This window comes from Dermacentor variabilis, chromosome 5 (assembly GCF_050947875.1).
Source record: "Dermacentor variabilis isolate Ectoservices chromosome 5, ASM5094787v1, whole genome shotgun sequence".
Classification (NCBI taxonomy): domain Eukaryota; kingdom Metazoa; phylum Arthropoda; class Arachnida; order Ixodida; family Ixodidae; genus Dermacentor; species Dermacentor variabilis.
The window spans coordinates 76,216,400-76,238,717 of NC_134572.1; the positions used below are offsets into that span (position 1 = coordinate 76,216,400).

The 22,318-nt window shown below is 47.4% G+C and overlaps 1 protein-coding gene across 1 annotated transcript in view; it reads right to left on the reverse strand.

Moving 5' to 3' along the window:
* Nucleotides 1-4,160: 4,160 nt before the first annotated feature.
* The window catches only part of LOC142583578 (disintegrin and metalloproteinase domain-containing protein 10-like), a 43,836-nt gene continuing 25,678 nt past the window's right edge, over nucleotides 4,161-22,318 (reverse strand). Inside the window, exons 9-13 of the mRNA XM_075694065.1 lie at nucleotides 16,799-16,897; nucleotides 15,175-15,368; nucleotides 13,189-13,391; nucleotides 10,523-10,681; nucleotides 4,161-4,659 (exon numbers count right to left, since the gene is read on the reverse strand). Of these exons, the coding sequence (XP_075550180.1) occupies nucleotides 4,645-4,659; nucleotides 10,523-10,681; nucleotides 13,189-13,391; nucleotides 15,175-15,368; nucleotides 16,799-16,897 (670 nt within the window). The 3' untranslated portion in view covers nucleotides 4,161-4,644. The remainder of the gene's footprint in view (nucleotides 4,660-10,522; nucleotides 10,682-13,188; nucleotides 13,392-15,174; nucleotides 15,369-16,798; nucleotides 16,898-22,318) is intronic.

Genomic DNA, 22,318 nt, shown 5'->3' on the forward strand with positions numbered 1-22,318 from the left:
CGTGCTGAGAAACGGTTGCGTGCCCAAGCTGAACGCAAGGACGAGAACTTTACAAGTTACATTGAAGACGCGTTCTTGCTCTGCAAGCGCGTCAACTATATATGGACGAAGCAGACAAGATCAAACACGCCAAAAATGCGTCGATGACCATGCATTCCAAATGCTCGTCACCAAGAGTCCCCAGACGGTTGCTGAGGCAAATTAACTTGGCTACCAGTACGACGAGCTGCGCAAGCAGCGTGCTTCAACACGTGTGATCCTCAGCAGGATACAGCGCATATCTCCCTCGAATTTCAGCCGCGACAGCGCCGACTTTTCCGCTTTAATGCCGCAGATAAACTAGTTCATCGGCCGCGAACTTGAACGCCAACTCCCTCTGGCTACTAGCCCATCTGAGACTTTCATTCCATGGCTCCTTGGCTTCGTCGCGTAATTCAAACGTAAGTTGCCGAGGCGCTGCCAGCAGCCCCTCCTCATCAGCCAGTTGCTGGAGACTTGACTTAAGCTAATGCTGTCGCCTGACCATATGCTGTTCCCGCTCCTGACGCCTACCGGACCACCGGCACCTTCGATGTGCCGCCGCCCACCTTCAGTCTGATTCTCGCTCCTTACTCGGCTGCTGAAGCCCCTGTCCCCAACCCGTGGAGAACACCTGATAATCGGCCGATGCGCTATTCATGTGGTTTCCCGGGCCACTTAGCACGATTCTGCCGCCACCGCAGCTTCCGTTTTCCTGACAGTGGGAGCGTCTCAAGCTATATGCCTGTTGGACTTCCACGTCATAATTCGTGTAATCTTTTTCAGTCACCGCCCCTTCGATTCACGCCGGTCGCCTTCCCCACGTTGTCGATCCATTTCTCCTATGGTTCACCGGCCCAGCCTAGCCCGAGAGGAAAACTAGCAGTCGCAGTTCCAGAGGCAAGGACTGCGTTTTCGTCGAACCTATAAAGACCTCATTTTTCTCCTGCAAGAGAAATTGAATTGTCCGTAGACGGCGTCACCTTACACGCACTTGTGTGCACCGGAGCCGGCGTTGCTATTATTAGTGAAAAGCTCTGCCGCAACTTGAACAATGTGACCATTCCGCTCACCTGCCTGTCTCTGCGTACGGCAACCTCGCATCGCATTCACACTTCGGCATCGTGCAGACCACGGGTCGTCATTCAAAGCGTTGTGTATGTTGTCGAACTTGTCGTCCTGTCTCGTTCCTCAGCTGACGTTATTCTTGTATGGAACTTCCTATCTGTTAATCAAGCTATTGTCGACTGAGCTCATGCTAACCTTAAGTTATCAGCGCCATGCTTTGACCCTGACGACCACCATCCTTTTAGTAAAGCAATGAACAGTGCTAGTTTATGGACGTTCATGTACTGCGCTTAGTGTTACACTGACAAACATAAGGAACAAGACGCGGTCGTAGGTGGCGCAAACTACCAACTTGTTTATTATTGTTGAAGAACACGCTTATATACAAGGTGATGTGGCGAGAGGGGGGATATAAAAGATATGACAAGGTGAGATTTGATGATGCGTTGGGCCGAAAAAACATCGTTCACTTGCACCCATTCGCCCTGGCAAACTCTTTAACAGCATTAAACAAGTGGGTAGGTTGCGCCACGTACGTCCGCGTCTTGTTCCTTAGGTTCGTCAGCGTAACACTATGCGCAATACAATCATGACCGCCATCCTCTTACCAAGTTGTTGCGGCCTCTGACATCGACGTCGCGCCTTTCTCAGCCGCACTGGGCCATGTGTCGTGTAAGCCTTCCGCAACCTCATCTGTTTTGTTTACGTCATTCGCCACTTGTGCGCACAGTCGGTGCTCTCGGCTTTTGTGTGCCGTCGTCCTTTTTTGCGACGCTTTAGCTGCCCTTTACGTGTGCAATCCCACCGCTCGCCCATCATCCCTACTATGCGGCGAGTGCCTGGCGATCTCCGAATCATTCGAGTACGCTCTCCTGGCTACCATATTTGGGTGATACGGCACCACTCTCGATTTGTGCCGTCACTGCTCCCGCCGCGACCGATGCCCCTGTGGACGTCTGCGCTCGTGCCGTCAACTTAGGACTCAAACCTGCCCAGCGCCCAGATATTATCAAGCTGCTCCAGCGTTTCCGCGCCTCATTCGACATTGACCAACTGTCCTTGGACCGAGAGTCAGCAGTCGTTCACGGTATCGAAACTGGCCAACAAACTCCATTGCGCAAACGTCCGCGTCGTGTGTCGGCCGCTGAATGCCTGATCATCGATCAACAGGTCGACGGCATGCTGAAGCATGGCATCATCTATCCATCTAACAGTCCCTGGGTATCTTCGGTTGCCCTCGTTAAAAAATGAAGATGGCTCCATAAGGGGTTCTGCGTTGACCATCGCCTCCTTAAGCAAATAAAGCGCAAACATGTCTATCCTCTGCTGCACACCGACGATGCCTTGGACAGCCTGCAAGAGGTGAAATTCTTTTCCTCGCTGAATCTGCGCTCCGGGTGCTGGCAAGTTCCGATGGCAGAGACCGATCGCAAAGAGGTGGCCTTTGTAACACCTGATTGCATATATCAGAGTACCATCATGCCTTTCGGCTTCTGCAACGCGCATGCTACTTTCGAACGAATGATGCGCAACATTCTTCGAGGCCTAAAGTGGAACACGTGCCTTTGTCACTTAGATGGCATTGTGGGTTTTTCTACGGACTTTGCGTTGCACCTCACCAGCCTTGAACAAGTCCATGCGTGCCTCTTCGCCGCAGGACTGTGACTTGATTTGAAGAAATGCCACGTCGGCGCTCGCAAGCCTACTATTCTCGTGCATGTGGTTTCCGAACACAGTATCTTTCCTGACTCTACAAAACTTAGTGGCGTATCCGCGTTCCCCAAAGCCAACTACCGTGAAAGAGCTTCACGGCTTCATCGGCTTATGCTCATACAAGCTTTGTTAGCCTTATAAGTTGCAGTTTCCAGGCGAAGCATCGATTGCGATAGCAAATTATTAGCTACACGAAGTGAGGATATTAGATTTATCAACTGTATGAACTTGTAAAGAATCGCTAGCTAACTAACAAGCATGGCGCCACGCGCCCACGAGCAAATGTAAAGACATCTCACTCGATGACCACAGACACTCACTGTCAGAACGCTGGCGTGAGAAAGAGCGAAAACAGCAGCGAGTGAATTTACCTCCCTATAGCCGCTCGCTGCAACGCGAACTAATCGGCGAGAACACAGCGCACATAAATATATCAGCCCTCGGCGCACCTAGAATCTCTACTTATCGCAGATCGCTCTCGAGATACGGCCCGCGCGGCCGTGTGTGGCCGCGCCATGTGACGAAGCTGCCAAAAGAAATGTCCACGAACACTGGGCACTGGCTCCGAACGTTTATCCGAGACAGTCGCTGGAAGGCCCCTGATGCGGTACATGGAGCATGCCATCACCACCAGTGTGATATGAAGCTGTATACTCGCCCGTTAACCACCAAAAGCAGCATCGTCACATGAACGCCCATTGCACATAGCATGCCGACGGAGACGCAGTAAGCCCAGCGATACAGCGGCGGTGAGCGCATCCGACCTTCCGCTGTTACGTAGCAAGCAACGCTAGAGTAATTTTTATGTAAGCTCTTCACGGGGAAATTGTTCTGCAAGAACTATTTCTGTATGCCGCGTCAATCGTTCCTCATGTTAACGGTTCCGCTCGTTTGTTCCATTTTTTCCTGTGTTTCTTTTTCTTCCCTCTGTGGTGATTCTTTTATTTCTAGAGACAGGAGTTTACTCATGAGTAGCGACGTCATTCAATACATTCCTCCACGTACCACAGGTAGGCAAGTGTGGCGAAAGTCCTTGCCATTACAACTATAAAAAAGAACGTATATACTCCACAAAAAAGGGGAAAATGGGAAAAAAACAATGTTAGTATTCATCTACATCAGATTTTTTTTCGCATGGCCGCTGACGAGGTGTCGTGGCTGGTCAATGACCTGTCTCGTCGTAAAAGGGGTGGCACAAGGCTGTTCCAATATAGAATACCAGCCTTCTAGTACTGGACATATCATGGTGACTTCGTTCTCGAGCTTTCACTTGTTACAATATTTTATACACTCACGATGAGAAACATCCGAAAGAGCAGTCACTCGAGCAAGATTATTCACCAAAAATGAAAGCGGTGAGGGTGGAGAGAACGTTGATTTATTCTTACCTCTGTCGAACCGCGAAATTATCCCTTTTGTGACTGCGTGCCTTAGCCAGGGTCTGTTTCTCAATCAGACAAATACCCAACAAATAACTACAGTGCCCTCTACAGCGTCATATGTGAGATTAAGATGTCACCAAGCAAGTCGATTCTTAAAACGGTGCTCTTCTTTTAAAAGCAAAATTGGCAATAAATATTGAAAATGTATTAGTGCTTTGTGAAAATATGAACATATCGGTCCGTCGGTGCTATAGAAATAATTGCAAGTCCGGGGAAAGAATCAGGCCTCCTTGGGTCTTCTGCGCGGTATTTTGTCTAGGCGAGTATTTCTTGCCAGTTCAAGTTTACAAGGCGAAATAATAAACATAAGCTACTATACAAATACACTGCCTTTTTAACACGAGCACCTAAACTGATTTAAGCGCAAAAGTGTGATTCGAAGAATTGCTTCGGCTCTGTCGGTTTATACAGTCGGAACCTGAAAAGAGAAAGCAAAAGAAAATATTTCATGTGTGAAAGTTGCTGCTGCAGCTGTTAATTATTGGATCTTTTGAAACATCTACAGGGTACTATGTATGTTATATTCAAAAGAATCAAAAATATTGCGAGCAGTAAAGAACCCCCCATCGAAAGAAAAAGAAGACGGGTGGGGACGGGGAGGGGGGAGGCAACGTTCGTTTATGTACCCGTACTGAGAGGTCCGTTTCCCTACAGGTTTTCTTGAGGGGGCTGCGAATGAACACTCAGTCTGATGACCACAGCTGTCTTACGACGCTTGAACTGTGCAGCCGCGAATAAAACTGAAAAATAAACAGAGTGCTAAAATATGACAAAAGCAAGAATAATATGACTAAGACTGCTTTACTCGTAAAGGGAAAGCTAAGTGGCCGTCTCTCTCTCGCATTGCTGTCCAAATTTGGGTGCTCACCATTTCTTAAACAAGCGCGATGTTGTAAACCAAAAGAGATACAGAAAGCAAACAGCATGTGAAAAAAAAAAGTACGTCAGAACTCATCCCACGATGACTAACGATGGTAATGCGACTAGCGTTCGAGCAATGTAGAGGCACGCCGTATTTCTGAAGTCACGTTTATGAACGACAAATGCGGTATAACGACGACTGTATGGCGTGATCACCATTTTTAAATGATGACGATGGTATGTGATAACGACGAGTGCATGGTGAAAATGGTTTGACGACAACACCAGCATGATATCAGGATGATGAAGCTGAAATGAAGATGATAGTGCGGCATGAAGATGACCGTATGACAACGGTTGCAGGATAGCAACTCTCTGTAGAAGGCGCTATAATGACGATGGATGATAGCGGCGGCATAGTGACAATTCATTGATAACAGCATGGTTACGATAGAATGACGAAGAAGGAATACCGTCGATCGATCGATGAAGACCATATAAGACCACATGAACACAACGACATGATGACAATGGGGTGGCGTTACTTAAGTGATAACGATGGTGAAACGACAGCATGATTATGTATGGGTTTTCTGGAGCAAGGACCAATAATGGCCAAAGAGCGCCAGCATATAGTTGAATGTATTCGATGGTACGGTCAATGACAAACCGTAATAGATGTGACTTGGCTGTATAGTGGCCTGATGTGTCCACCGTAAATACGCAAAATATAATGTGCATTGAAACTATAAAATGGGAGGTGAGCTATGAACAGAATATATATGTTGCCAAGTGAGTGTAAGGTGAAGATGTAAGCATATTCAGGTAGCACTAATGCCTCACCGGGGCCCTTGTGCGCAAGGGCAAGGAAGCACATGCCCTAAATGCTTACAATCGCAGCAGTAGTCTCCGATTAAAGGCTGTGCTAGAGATCACTTGTGTTTATAACATGCAGTCAACAAACATCATTCAAAGAAACTAAGGCTGATTTTCCAAGGAACATTGCTGAATTCCATTGCAAAATTCGAAGGAACGTTCTGAAGCTATGGTAAAGGAGAGTGCTTTTTTTTCTATTTCAAGAGATTCCTGCAATGCGTACAGGACATTCAACGCCTCACCACATTTACTACTGATAGGTGCGTCATCGCCTGTCACTAGGTATGAGTGCCTGTTGTATATGTGCCTGATTCTTAGTCGACATATTATGACCTCCGTTCGTGGTAGTTTTGTTATGGGTGGCCAATTTCCTAACTGTGACTTAATAACATGCACCATAGAAGATGCTTCTGTGTCTTATGAGTGTTGCCAGTAGCTTCTGGGCTTTTTCCGTAAGAAAGGCTTCAAATATGTGGCAGGGACAGCTGCTCGTTGCTACTGGTGTGGCGGTTTTGTCTGCGAGCATATTACCCTCGATACCTCTATGCCCAGGAACCCAGCACATTGACACGTGTATTTGTTCACCTTTCTCCGGTGACTGCTTTTCACCGGCTACCAAATGTTAAGCTTTATAAACCGGTGCAGGAAAAGCCTGCATGCATCGGAAGTCTCTAGAATGTTACCGATTTTCCATCTTTTGTCTGCTGTCAGCGAACCTTGTGTAATCTGATTGTAAGCGCGACGTGAATTTGTAGTACTTACTAGGAGGCACGTGGGCACATGCGGTTACGCGGGAACCTTCGACGTGTCAAGTATAAAAGCCGACGTTTTCGACCCGCTGATCTGATTTTCGACGATCGCTGACTTTGCTCGCCACTATCGTTGTAGCTGAGCGTAACTTGTTTTGCTGCACACAAGTCTGCCCAATAAGGAGTTAAATAAAGAGTTAAGCTTCACACATTTACCTTGTCCGCGTAAGAATTTGTATTTCAAAGGTATTGTGCGCAACTATTTCTCTTAGCACATCTACAAATTCTGCCTTTAGACTTTGATCGTTTGAATTTTTTTTTTTTGTTGGAGAGTCTTGAAGCAATCCCCTAGCTTTGTTCTGTTTTTTCGGTGCTTTTCTACATTCGTCGCTTCACCATGGGATGCGACGTTTATTGGCTAGGTTGATGCATGCATGTTGTGGGGGCGTCTCTTCTAAAACTTGTTAGGTAAGACACAACATAGTCTATATTAAATCCAGCAATGTAATCTCAGCCTGAATATGTGAGTTCCCAGAAAAGTACCCAGCTGGCCGAGTCACTCATGCATCAGGCGATATGTGGGGAGAATTCATCCTGTTTTGCAAGTGTTAAAACTATCGCGAAGTGGTTGAGTTGCACGTTTTGTGCGCAACGCTGTAGTACGTTGACTTCTTATTGAGCAAGCACGCACCTGAGAAAAAGAGGAAATATTCTATTAGGCGCCCTCTGCCACCGCAACGAGCGCCTCCCCACAAAATACTACGCGCGTCTAAACCTCCGACAACTATGTATGGCTCAGAAAGTTCCTCAATATAGTTTTGAAATTGGGCCTTATGATGTTGATAACTGGGAGGAATGTATATAGAGCCGGTAGTTACTAGCTAATCTAACAGCAACGCTTGGACAGCCACTGTCTCTAGCGGTGTTCGAAATTTTATTTCCCGTCAGGCAATATACCTATAGACTATTACAGCCACACCACCAGATGACGGGACTGCATCATCGCGGACTTTACGAAGAATAACATATTGCCGATGAAAGCTTATTTGCGTGTGTTTAAGGTGTGTTTCCTAAACACACAGCACCCTGGGACTACATTTGCGAATCAGTTTTTCAATGTCATCGAAATTTGAAGGGGACCTCTGACGTCCCATTTAACTATTTGCGAGTTCATATTGAAAAGCAAGCGCGTGCGTTGTGCTTACGGAATAAGTATTAGATTGCAGAGCCTTTCTCGGGTCCCGTATTGCGCGGTTTCTCTTCCTTAGAGCGGTCGAGAGAACCACACCGCTCATTTGGCGCTGAATGCGCCGCTTGGCTGAAAGTTGTGCTCATCGCCTCTTCCGGTTGTTGCGTCCATCGCTACATCCTTCGCCACACCCGCTCTTGCGAGCGGTGTGTTCGTTGTGATCACCTCGCCTCAAGAGACAAGACCCTCGAGGCCTTCAACCCGGAGGTCGGTGACCCCTTCTGGGACGGCAGCACACCGCAGCTCGCAGCCGCCAAACAGGCAAACGGCGTCGCCACCAGTTGACTGCGCGTGGGCCGGACAGCAGCCGGAAGCCGTCGTGAAGCTGTCCCATGACGCGCCACTTCGGCAAAGTTGTTCTTTGGCAGATATAACACCCGCATCCGGGCTTGCTTGAACCAGAGGTTCTCTTTTACCTTAATTGCTACGAATTCTTTTTCTCCCTTCGAGAATGGGCAGGACCGCGAGCATGCGGCTTGCCCCCCCATCGCAATTTACACAGTGTAGAGCGTTTACGCAAAATTCAGCTATATGTTCGTGTGCACTGCATTTAGCACAAGTCAGGCGGCCTCGGTAGTTCCGTAAGCTGTGAGGCAACGGAGAGGGTTTGTAATGCGCGGTCTTACTCGTATCTTAACGTAACCTGTCTCGATGGTTCAACACCGGAAGTTAATGTGAGAATTAGGTGCTTAGTATCAATTTCGCTGCCGTCATGCCTCATTTTGATTCGTTTTACGTTGATAACATTTGGTTCTAAGTTTGGTAACTAAGTTACGTAGTTTTTCACATTGCTTTTTGCCATGAAGTTCAAGAGAAGGTCACCAGTTCCCAATTTCGATGCCTTATAGCCTGAGCCAATAGTTTCAGTCAGATATTTAGAAACGAGGAAAGACGAGATCATTCTCGTTGTCTTTCCTGGTTTCTCAGATTGAATTACTCTATAGTGGGGAAAGTTTTCAGTGTTTGGTCTAAAAAAAATTAAATACTTCTACGGTGCACCCTCGCTTCTGAGGGCGATAAAAATTTTCGGAAGAAACTATCCATAGGAAAACTTCAGTTTTCAGCAGTAACGCCAGCAAGGGGACGCCGCACAACTTATAAAAAAACAAGTCCTGCGGATGCCACCTGTACGTTTCTGCGATGACCAAATACGTAAGGCGAATGTTCGTGCTTCTGCAGAAGGTTAATCCGTGAAGCCGGGGATAGAAGAAGTAAATAGAAGTGAAGTCAGAAAATGCTGAAAGTTAGAGAGAAAGATAAGATTCAGGAGCAGGGTGGAAAAAGGCATCTACCGATTTCCACCGAAGGAGTCAGTCCGGGGGTGCTGTCTACGTGAAGCGGAGGCCAAAGAGGTGTGTTGCCTCTGCAGCGGGCCTATGAAGGTCCAAACAACCAGCATCGGCTCAACCCCCAGGATCCTCTTTTCCCCGGACACGGCAAAGCCGTGTACAGCAAGGTGCGGGAGGTTCCGAGTCCCATGTGCTTGCATCCGTGGTATCATAACACACGAAGCGCCTGCTGTCGCAGACGTCCCTGCGGGGGAACGATAGCGTGACAACAACGGCATGATGACAATAGTCTGATGACGACTGTGTGACGACGACGGCAAGACTACGACCGCATAACGATGACGGCATGACGAGAGTCGGATGACGAAGCTGGAGTGTCAACGATAAAACGAGGACGACGGCATCACGACGGCGGTGTGACACTGAATGCATGATGACCACTGTATGACGATGACGCGACAAGGGTGTGCCAAAAACGGGATGAAAACGAGTGCATGCATACAATGACGCGACGAATCCTGTATCACGAAGCCTGTATAACAAAATGGCGTGACGACGACGGCATGACAAAGTCGGATGACGAAACTGGAGTGACGACGATGGAATAAACACGACCACCGCAACAGCATCACGACCGCAGTGCGACAAGAAATACAGGACGACTGTATGACGACGATGACATAACGACAACGGCATGCAGAGTGAGAGATGACAAATCTAAAGATGATAAAATGACTGCAACCACTACAACGGCATGAAGACGATAGTAGCACACAGAATTCATGACGACTAGATGACGACGATGGCGAAATGATGACGGCATCACGATAGTCGGATCACAAAACTGGAATGACAACGATGCAACGAACGCGACGGCATAACAGCCACGAGCACATACCTAGTGGCCCAAGCTATTAGACAGCTTGGGCCACTGTGTCGGGACAGAAGGCATGATGTTGACGGCATAGCGAGAGTAAGAACACGAAACTTGAATGACGACGACAGAACGACCACGATGGCATCACGGTCAAGAGCACACACACCTGGTGACCCAAGCAAGCATACAACTTCGTCTCAACATAAGAGGACGGACGGACGGACGGACGGACGGACGGACGGACGGACGGACGGACGGACGGACAGACAGACAGACAGACAGACAGACAGACAGACAGACAGACAGACAGAGACCCCGCAAACTGCGAGAAATACGCTGACAATGTAAATCATATTAAAACCAGAGGGCGACGTCCCTACCCGGAGAAGTTTCCAAGGGTTTTCCATGCCTTCCTTGAAGCTCTTGGCCTTGGGCAACCTTGGGTTGTTTGTTGGCGTGAGCACGGCACAGCAGCGGATGAACAGCAGCACAGCAAGCAGAAACAGCACGCCAAGCAGGGCCGCCACCCAGGTATAACGCTGCACCGGTTTAACGTAACTAAGGCCTCCAAGATCGGGAAACAGAGGCGAACAGTGCGGTTAACCTCTGGCGTCATAACGATATTATATATTTCCATAAAACAAAATTGCTAGACAGAACCCAGACAGCACATGCAGATGTTGTTTCGATGTTGCTACTGTGTTGGCAGTGGCTTGGTTTATGAAGGGCTAATGTTACTTGCGTATTACCTTTGCTCACTACGCCATTGTACTAAGTGTTCATAGTTTTATCGATAAGTGTACAGTATTGCTGATTCCGGCTTATAAACTGATTACATCAACCCTGCATGTTGTTACGAACGGCCTGCAAGGGTATCAACCTACAAAATTTTCCCAGCCAGCGACAGCTACGAGGGTGGCGAGCTTCCCAGAAGCGACCATGGAAGCCTTCCCCACCTACCGCGGCGACTCGTTTTTTAGGGACGACGGTGTGCCGCATCAACACGCCCTCGGCGTCGCTATGACTAAACGCGGTCGGCGGACCAAGTATTGTTCGTGGATTCGCCGTGGCGGTGAATCCACGACAGAAGCGGTGAAACTCCTGGGAGAAGATGTCTGGAGGCCGTCTCACGGGGTTTAGAAGTCACGGACAGACGCCGCGGCCATAGTCTGCGGAGTCAACGCTGGGATGAAGAGGTGCCTGCTTGGGACAAAACCCCTGTCTGCGAGAACCCTCTCACCTTGGTGTGGTCAGTGCAACCTGTGCGGAAGTGAGTGCGTAAACCCTCACCCTCAAAGACCGGTCGGCTACGATGACTTTGGACGCTCCGAATTGGTCGACGATTGAACGGCCGTTTTCCCTCACCTAGGGGTCTAGGGAGGACAGAGTGTACTTAAGGAGCCGTTGGCGGCTCCTCAGTGTGCATTCCTCTTTCAGTCATGTAGACTGATGAACTTTAACGTTCTCATGTAAATACTGTAAATAGATCCCATATTCCTCGTTCTCTATGAGAACAAGTCTTTCCCTTCAACAACGTCCTCAGCGTGGATAAGTTGGACGACGACATGGGCCAGCTACTATCTATTTCATGCCCGACTCCAATGTCCATCAGCTTGCCAATGCTGGCCGCACATAGTGTATGGGAGGGCCGGACCACTCTCTGAGATCTTTGTCGACCATGGCACGTGCAGCGATATTTCTGTGTTACAGTTTTAACTCGATAGCGTTAAGGACCCCGTGTCCCACAAAATTAGGTGCCGGCGTCGGCAGAGATGTCCGTAAACGAAGGTTTCCATGTATATTTAAGTAAATGTATATACTACGCCGTGCTATATGACATGCGGTATGCGCTGGTTATATTGCCACACCATTCTATCAGTAAAGTTGCTCATATTTTGTCTTAAATTCTTGACAAAGTTATTCCTCGGAATGTTGAGAAAGACAGGCTAAAAATAAATCTCATAAAATAAAGCACCGACAACGCATGCCTTTGGTGTAAATCTGCTCAGACTGAAATAATAAAAGTGCAAAATAATAACGAAACCTGAAAATCGTGTATTTTTTTTTTTTGCGCGGCAGTGCACTACTTTCGGGATCAGCCCACGCAAGAGACCACGTTTCTATCAGAAAGTTCGCCCCCCTCCCCTTCGTGCATCGCGTTCACCGCCAGCGTTTCCCGATAAACATTACTGTTACGTAAGCTACAGTTGCCAGGAAGCGTGAGAAGCAGACAGTAATATTTTAATGCTATCGCGTTCCACTCTTAAAGGCGAAGCTTAAGCGTCCTCCAATTTCAGAGCTTATGTTTAATCGATGCGAAAGCATTAAATGGCTCATTAAGCAAGAAAGCCGGCGCCTGTCGTCTGGACACGAGAAAAACGGCTCCTAAATTCCTATTGGCTGCAACGCCAAGCCACAAACGCGCCTCGACGGAGCAGAGTGGGCGAAAGGGAACACCTGCTGCCGCGTTAGCACGCCAAGCGTTGCATGAAAGGAGAGTGTCAATTTTATGACGTCATGCTACTTGGACCGAAATTTTCTTTGCCAAGCCCGGCGTAATGAAAGCGGTGACATCAAAATCACCGCTTCTTACTCGGAAGCGTCGCCATTAGACTCTATGGCAGTCGGACAAGGGAGCACGATGCCACGGATCAACATGCACCGGTATCGTGCTATGGAGGAGCCGTTGGGCTTATTCGGGAGTGTCCCCATTAAATTCTATGGCAGTCGAGCAAGGTAGTAAGGTGTCATGAATCAAAGTGAACCGGCCTTGTGCTATCTAGGTGGCGTTGGCCAAGTACCTCAACGCATTCGCTTGCCTGCGAGGAGTTCACAACTCGAAGGACCATTCAGTGGCATTCAACTGGGCATTAATGCGTCCGCATTCGCAACTCGAAAGAGGTGATTAGGTGTCCTCGGATATTGTTCTACACAGTGTATTTAGGTCTGGCGCTACGTTCGCTTGTGAGCACGCTAAGCTTGAGTGCAGGTCTCTGCATGTGTTGTCTACCAGGGTGTGTCCCTTCCGAAGCAGAGCTCTGCCCACCTTGATTAGCTCGCGCACCCGGTTTGGCACGAGCAGCTGTTGAAGGCGTGCCAGCGGCCCGTTCTCGTCCACAATACGGCACCGGTGGAACACGTCGCAGTAGCCGCGGTTCTGGTTGCACGCGGCACCGGCCTCCCTCCTTTTGCCACATAGCGACAGCAGGGCGGGTTCCTTGCACGTGTCTAGGCATGGGCCATCTGTGCCTGCGAAGTTCGCCAGCGTTGATTCGGTGACATAGGACTTCATAAAAGGAAATCTGCTGGATTGTTGATCCGGCATAGTTGCTACAGGCGTCCACCGTTCTGTCTGCAGCGCTTGAGCAGTGCGCCGCCAAGCAAAGCGATCAATACCCTTGCGTTACTGCTATCTTTAACAGACAGTGCTTTCGAGACGCATCAGTCAGGCTGACGCTGCAGTAACACGGTAGTCAGCCAGTTTTATTAAGCGTTGCAGCTGCTGCGGAGACATTTTCTTCGTCTAGCAACCCATCCCTCAAGCGCTCGAAACAGGGGTGTAAGTGTGTGCGGATGTAAAAGTCAAAACTGTCCAAAACAAGAGAGAAAGAGGGTAAACTAACAAACAGGCGCTGGCTTGCAATTGACGCTTGCTTCATGCACATGCACTGAAAAGAACGGGAAACGAAATAAAAAGAAAGTTATAAACAACGAGGCTACAAACAATTCAACGTATCATGTCCCGCTACGCAAGTCTAAGCCGTCGAAAACTTGTTTCACCTGTGTGTAATGTGCGCAGAGGTGCTCACGCTAGAATTTGTAGGCACATTAACCAGTTTCCAACAAAGACAAACCTCAATCAAAGCAACAAGAGTCTCCGATAACGAAATCGATAAAGAATCTCTATACTTGTGCGATTTCCGTACCTTACTCTTCGGTGAATTCGTTCTTGTCTATCTCGCATTTAAGTGTAGTTCGCGTTCTGTATCGTGCTCGTTGAACTGGTAATACGTTTCGTACGCCAACCATGACGTTCGCCTCTTGAGTTTGCTTACAGCTCTTCGAAACTATAGAGACTAGCACGCATGCGCAAAGATATCTCGCCTGGCCTTATTGTCGTATACTTAGTCGTATAGACTGCGCACTCTTTTGCTTAGGTATAGTTTAGCTCCCATCTTACTCTATGTTCAAACCTCCATCCCTTCGCGGCATAGAACAATTTTACGAATTATAACCTCCAGCTGTGCAACAGGTACAGAATCCACTATAATGTGCACACAATTTATAGATAGGGTACGGGGGGCTGTGGAAGAGAAAGAACAAGCACTATTTGCAAGTTCAATCGATTTGCTACCCTGTAATGGATAAATAAGTGATGAGGACAGATAACGAGCCTGCGCGCACAGGCAAACATGCTACATCGTGACTATATAGATGCTCTCTGAAACTTGTCGAGAACTGGGACGACAAAAAACCTCCAGGTATATGCCGCCTCAGCAAATTGTGCGAAGTGTGTGCCTCAAGGAAGTGTTCCGAAAGGTATATGCTGCTCCGAAGTTGCAGTGCGACTGTCATCGATTACTTTTGATCTTGCGCTGTAGTATCTGGCATGAAACGTCCCTTTTCTCATTGATTTAAAGCACTTAATTAAACACAGTCACACTAGCTACTGATTGAAGAACCTCTGATGGAACCTCTGATTCAAGAAAAAGTCATCGCGAATTTCAAGTAGCGAACGACGAGAGGTGACGGAAGTGCTGTCCGTAATTTGTCTTTCTTAGAGGAGCTGCCATTCAACACACAAGTTCACTGTACTAGTGGAAACGACATCGCCACGACCATTCATTGTTTTTTTTATAATTTCTAAACCAGTAGTCTTAAGCCTTAGCAGTTAAGATTTGCCGTACTTTTTATGCCGCACAAGCACGGCCATTTACACGATATGAGAGTTTTCCTATAGAAACACTGCCTCAGAGTTTTAGGTGGTGCCATTCCTACACCACGGAAATCGGCTTCCACCGGTACCCTTTACCTATGCGCTTGCAGGACACGAGGCACATCTCCGCGCTGCTGTGGGCACCAGTGCTCAATTGTTGGCAGTCCTCGTAGCCGAACTTCTCGCAAATGGAACCCTCGCAGCGACCTTTGCGACAGACCTGTGTGCCGTGGTTGCACTCCGTCAGGTTCGGCAGGGCAAGCGGTTCCGGGCAGTGGGCTCCCACGCTGGTGCACGCATGGCTTTGTCAAGGAACGAACCTCGAACGTATGTCAGAGCTGGCGAAAGTGCACGCCGTCTTGGAACATGAAAAATGTATTACGCGCGTGGTTGCGCGCACGACATCAGCGGCACACTGAAAATAAGAAGTGGCACACCCGGCTAGAAACCAAGCCTAGGTCTGCGGCGTAGCAAACGCTAACTCCACCATGAAGGTAATCTCCCATCTCGTAAAACGCCGCGCCGAAGGCCACGAGAAATAAACCATAAGGGGGATCGCTATATACGCTATACCCTCGGGGTTAGGTACGTCACAGGGATCGGGAGCTTTTAAATACGTAAGCATTTCTATGTCGACTCACTGACGAAAACCGTCACTTACGAGTGACGCATGACGCTCAGAAGCAGAGCGACTTACACACCGGGCAAAACACCCACGCTTGTAGAAGACGCATTTGAAGCACATGGATGTGTTGTCAACGAGTTTTCTATGTTGTCGCGCAAAACAGACAGATGAGCAGTCAATGAGTTGATAAGGATGATAAGAAGTAATGAGGAGTTATGTGGGTCTGATCGCTGCTTATAATAGTTCCACGTGGGTGGTTAAGGTGTCAAAGAGCGATAAGAGCTTGTAATGGTCGGATTAAGTCCGATACGGTTGATCATGACCGTAATAGTTGATAAGGGTTGAATCATGTCCGTTAATATTGTTAAGGACAGATAAGGGTTGATAAGGGTCGGATTGATTCCGATAAAGTTGATAATCTTATAAGAGTTGATTAAGTTCGGATTAAGTCCAATAAGGTTAACAACTGATAAGGGTGATAAAGGTTGGATCGATTCTGATAAGGTTGATCACGACCGATAAGGCTCAATAAAGGCCGCATAATGACCGATAAGGTTGACACGGACAAGCAAGGGTTTATACGGGTCAGAGTGATTCAGATAAGGTTGATAACGACCGAGAAGGGTCGGATCGAGTCCGATAAGGTTGATAACAATCGATAAAGGTTGATAAGGGTCGATAAGGACTGGGTCGAGTCCGATCACGTTGTTAACGACCGATAAGAGTTTATACAGGTCAAATAAAGAGACATAACAGATTACAAGGCCAATAAATCATATATGTATAAATAGTCTAGTGCTTCGTGAATCGTGGTAAACAACATAGGTTGCGTCGTATGCATGGATATGAGCATGTGATGCAACGCTTACGCATACTTAGACAACTCCAGTGGAGCACTATTCAATCATCACTGCCGCTATGTTTATATTCATAGGCAATATGCAAGTATTCGGTTTGCGTTATCCAATTGTTGCTTAATCAGAAATCCCTACCAATTATTTAAAACTTCTGTCCTCCTCTCTACAATGCCTTTCATCTTTTCTCATTTTCGAGACGGAATTATGATGTGCTCAACAAGCTCTGCTCAAAGGATATTCACAGAAAGACTCATGCGTGCACTGGGTCACGTTTGCGCATCGATGATTCGTGTTGAGGAAGTGGCAGTCCTCCGTGCAGCAACTGCCAGTAGACGGGCTGCGCAGACAAATGACAATAATGATCAATAACATGTAGAAAATGGCGCAACATTTACTGTTAGCGGCAACCATGCAATTATTTCGATATCGGTCAGCTTAATCTTTAGTTATTACCGCCCAGCTTACGTTTCGCTAATGAAATCTAGGTCGTATTATTTGTATACTAGGAGAAAAATGCGTCCTACATATTCTTTCAAGAAGGTTTCCTTCCATAAGGAATTGTCAGACGCGAATTAAACACCAGTCGGTGCGTCATCGTATCGCCTAAGTACGTCCTAAACTATGCGTTTCCTATGTTTGTAGTTGTACACTATTTTACGCCCTGATATACTGAATTAAACCAATCAATAAAACACTCAGTTGTGACGCGAAGGTTGATATTTTCAGAGCATATAAGCTTTTATTGGGGTCCTTAACCACTCCTTGGGCTTGATGAAAAAAACATATTCCCCGGATAGCCTACGCTGCCGTGAACATCTCGGCCAAATTTTCCAGTCGTGCGCGGCGCATGAAGCTCGCAAGTAGAGGGTAAGGTCACCTTGTTTTCAAACACGCTTTTCAAAAGAAGCCTTCCCTCTCTCTCTCTCTCTTACGGCTGCTACATATCGTGATATAGCAGATTCCTATACGGGGCCTGCTATTGTCCGTTAGCTAACCCCAATCAAGAAGGGTGTTTGGATCAGCGCGCTTCTTCCTACTGCTACTGTGTATATTTATTGACGAATTTTAATAAACAGGCTGAAATAAGGGAAAATTAGCTTTTCGAATTTCGATAGGAATTAGTACGACTCCCTTCTGCTACCGATCGGCTGCGCCCGACGGCGTAGGTATGAAACTGTGGCCACACCGCTTGTGAGTGCCGCCACCGTTGCGTCTCGCTAATTTCTATTATTTCTCGAACCACGCGAAACTTAAGGTCAGACCCTACGTACACCTGTCAGCGCGTGCTCAATCCTGGCCGCTCCAGGGTAGACGCCTTGGAAGACTTCGCTTCGTATTGCGCAATTGTGAAAAAAAAAATTCGCAATTTCGATGTGGCTGCTATCGTTCGTCCAGCTGGTGCAGGACAAAGCTGATCTGCATCAAACAGCACGGCTAGACTGGGGCACATGAGCGTGAGCGCGCACTTCAGCCACGTCGTGCATATAGTCAGCCACTACAGCTGCATGTAGTTGCGTGGTTGCGCCTGCAGGGATGCGCAGATACCACGGCCGCCGTGGGGTGCCGCGACGAGTGCGCTCGCTGAGCTCCTGCGGCTCACTGTGGTCCTCCATCACCATCATCAGCATCATCATCATCATCAGCAGCAGCAGCAGCAGCAGCAGCAGCAGCAGCAGCAGCCTGGTTACGCCCACTGCAGGGCAAAGGCCTCTCCCATACTTCTCCAACTACCCCGGTCATGTACTAATTGTGGCCATGTTGTCCCTGCAAACTTCTTAATCTCATCCGCCCAGCTAACTTTCTGCCGCCCTCTGCTACGCTTCCTTTCCCTTGGAATCCATTCCGTAACTCTTAATGGCCATCGGTTATCTTCCCTCCTCATTACGTGTCCTGCCCATGCTCATTTCTTTTTCTTGATTTCAACTAAGATATCATTAACTCGCGTTTGTTCCCTCACCCAATCTGCTCTTTTCTTATCCCTTAACGTTACACCTATCATTCTTCTTTCCATAGCTCGTTTCTGTGGTCAACTGTGGTCCGATTGGTATCTGTTGGTGAAACGACTCAAGGCCCGAGCGCCAACATCTGACGAACAGGTCGTCTGCGTCCCGTGTTGCACACCCTTGAGGTGCGTCGCCATCATGGTCGAAGCTCGTTTCAGTTCGAAGCTCTGACGAACAGGTCGTCTGCTTCCCGTGTAGCACACCCTTGAGGTGTGTCGCCATCATGGTCGAAACTCGTTTCAGTTCTCGTCTGCTTCCCGTGTTGCACACCCTTGAGGTGTGTCGCCATCATGGTCGAAGCTCGTTTCAGTTCGAAGCTTTGACGAACAGGTCGTCTGCTTCCCGTGTTCCATACCCTCGAGGAGTGTCGCCATCATGGTCGAAGCTCGTTTCATTTCGAAGCTCGCGCCAGCAAGCTTTAGCTCGGTGACTCCTATCTAAACACATAGGAAAAGAGAAGTCGTTTTTTTCGGCAACCGCCGCACCAAATTTGATAATGCTTGTTACATTTAGAAGAAAAAGGTGAAGTCTAGTGACTGTTGGTAGCAAATTCTTTTATTAAGGCCGTCAACTGTTTTATAAACACTGCTGAAAATCTCACATTTTCAGGAAACGGCACCATCAAGTTTACAACTATGTAAATCAGCAATGAAGAATCATATAACAAATCTGTAAGCGCATCTCATATTAGATCTAAAGCGAACGAAATTGATATATTATACGTGGATCTCAAATAGACCGCTAATATGTTAGTAGAATTCTTGCGAAACTATTGTAAACAATGTAACTCACTTACGTAACATATAAATTGATAAGCAAGATTTGTCCGCTTTGAATGCTCTAACGGATGCAGTTTACCGAACTGCGATGTCTGTTCTTGCTATAGAGTTACGAATCTATAAGCTCCGAGCTTCTGTGTTTTCTTCGAACTTACCAATTTTTGAAAAGTCATTTAAAACATACCTTCAATCAAAATTGCGCTTCAAAACTCACTAGCATTTACCTTCTCTCTCAAATGCAACAAATTTCATCAAAATCAGCCTAGTGGTTTTCTCAAAGAAGCGTTTCTGCGTTTACATGTATTTGAATACGTAGCCCGAGCTAAAGCTTCTTCTGAAGCTGGGACACAGAATTGAGAAAGAGGCCATGAAACTTGGAAATCAAGTACATGGTAATTTAAAGTGTAAACGGAGAGCCAGGCGTCATCAAAAAGAAAGTGTGAGGAACAGAGACAGTGGTTTGGATGCAACTGCATCCAAATCACTGTAAGAAAGAAATTACGAGGGAAAATTTTACGATAGCACAAAGGCAGCGCCTTGCTATTTGAGGCTCGAGCTGGCTGCCAAGGACAAAACCATACCGAAGCAAATATTCGCAACAAGATGAGGCATGTGCATGCTGCAGAAAAAATCCGGAGCATCCTAGTGGAATGCGAAAGTAGTCACCAGGTGAGACCCGCAGATAACGTACACCTTCCAGAAGCGCTTGAATTTATAGTGAACGGAAGTATCAACCTTCAGCAGTCGAGATAAGCAAGAAACGCTTGGAGCATTAATGAAAAAAAAAACAAAGAAGAGATTGATAAAACCTGATCAGTTGCAGGCGTAGGTAGCGTTATAAGGTAGATAGAGAAGTTTTGAGGAAGAGAAAAACATTTAAGGAGATGCATACAAAAAAGAAAAGTGGCAGGTTCGCCCGGAAAACGAAGAATCGATTGCGATAGCTAATTATTAAACCGCTATAAGAAGTATGAATAGTAGTTTTATCTGCCGTATAAACATACGAAACTTTCCTATAGTGAATCGAATGCTGTCCTATTGGATTCGGTCTTCGAATTCAATAGTCGATATTCGTAAATGCGTAAAGTCACTATTCAAATGTTTTTCTAATAATTCAAAATATCTACTGTGCTATATCGCGCGGCTTTCATGTCAGGCCGTGCTGGCAGGCCACGACGGAGCGGAGCATGAGAGACGACAAGCACACACTTTCAGTCCAAACTCCAAGTGCTTTATTTCGCACGCGCCCCCTTTCTCGAGCTCAGAGGGCACCACTGGTCAGTTGATATGTGGCGACCACTACACGCCCAATTAAACATAAAATTCGAGCAAAAGTACGGTAAATTCTCACCCAGGCGGGCATATTATAGACAAATAACATGAGAACTTGCGTAGTGGAGCAAGCTACGTCGTTTAGGCAGCCCATTATTTTATACGCATTACAGTGATCCTTTGCACTTTGATCATAGACCTGTGCATTCGAAGAAGCTACTTGTTTGTTCCTAATGCTCCATTTGCGCGTTTAATAAACAATGCTTAATAACAGTTTCTGCAATGACAGAATATTATTAACTTTAGGAATACTAGGATGCAAACACAACTTTACGTTAATTGTGATAACGGCAGTTCATTATTCGAGAACTATTCGATATTCTATTCGCTTCTGGTACAATTCGATTCGTATTCGATTCGGTCTCAAAAAAGCGGCAGAACCCATCTCGTCGATGACTGTCGACCATAGAGCGCTTAGCATTGCACCAGTATAGCGATTCAACGTATTGCCCCCATCGAACGAGTTATGCCCTAGGCGTGATCCTCTTTTCGGCTTGCCTAAGAACATTGGGCGCCATCTAGCGTCGCCACTACGAAGCCTCCCTATGGCTTCCGAAATGCATGGCGCACTGATGCGTGCGAACGTTCAGAAACGCAGCATGCTGCAACCGGTCTCGTCTTTCGCGCCTTTCTGGACACGCTGCACCATCTAGTGGCACTGCCGAAAAGTCTGCTCCTGGCCTCTGAGACGAGAAGCGTGGAGCACCGGTGCCTGCGAACGCCGAGGATTGTTTCCTCGCTTGCCGCACACTCCGTGGCACATACTCGGTTACCCAAGTTGGCGAGAGGTTCTCTGAAGCGCGGCACATATCCAATGCATTCATGGCGGGGCTCGATAAAGCGTTGGCGTGAAAGACGCTCACTGAAAAGCGGCACATAAACAGTGCACTTGTGGTGCAGCCTGCTAAGACGTAGGGTTGCTGTCCTTGAGGAACCCTTATGACTTGCGCTCGATTCTACTCAGCATCGTATAAATTTAAGAGATCTTTCTCGTCACTGTGCGGCGGCACATTCCCCTGAGGCACATATCCGCTGACCCAAGTTGGCATCAAAGAGGTTCATTGAAGACCAGCACAGGCCGAGTGGCACATACCCAGTACTCCAAGTCGGCTTCAGTTTCTTCGAACAGCGGTACCTACCCAATCCTGCGTCTACAGTGCGTCTATGTTGGCGTGAAAAAGGTTTAAGAGCGGTACGTATGTAAACAGTGCCACATACTCAGTGACCCAAGTTAGTCCGATGGTTGGTTTCGAACCCTGTTACCTCAGCAAAGCAGTCTGATGCGCTACCCATTTGACAACTGACTACCCAGAGACCCATGCAGGAGAAAAAGTGGTTAGGTATAAACATACATGCATAGATAGATGGCCCACGGAAAGTGCGTGAAGTACCCAAAGAGTGCCATAAACTAATGCACTGAAATTACTATTCGAACATCCCTAAAATTAACAGGAATTGTGTCACGTGTACAAAGACAAACGTGAACACGCCTCGCTGTATGACCGCGGGCATTCACTGTCAAAACGCTGGCGTGAGAAAGTGCGGCAGCAGCAGCGAGCGAATCGACCTTCGTGCTGCCTCTCTCTTCAACGCGAACTAAGCAACGAGAATACAGCGCATACCAAGATATCATCAGCCCTTGGC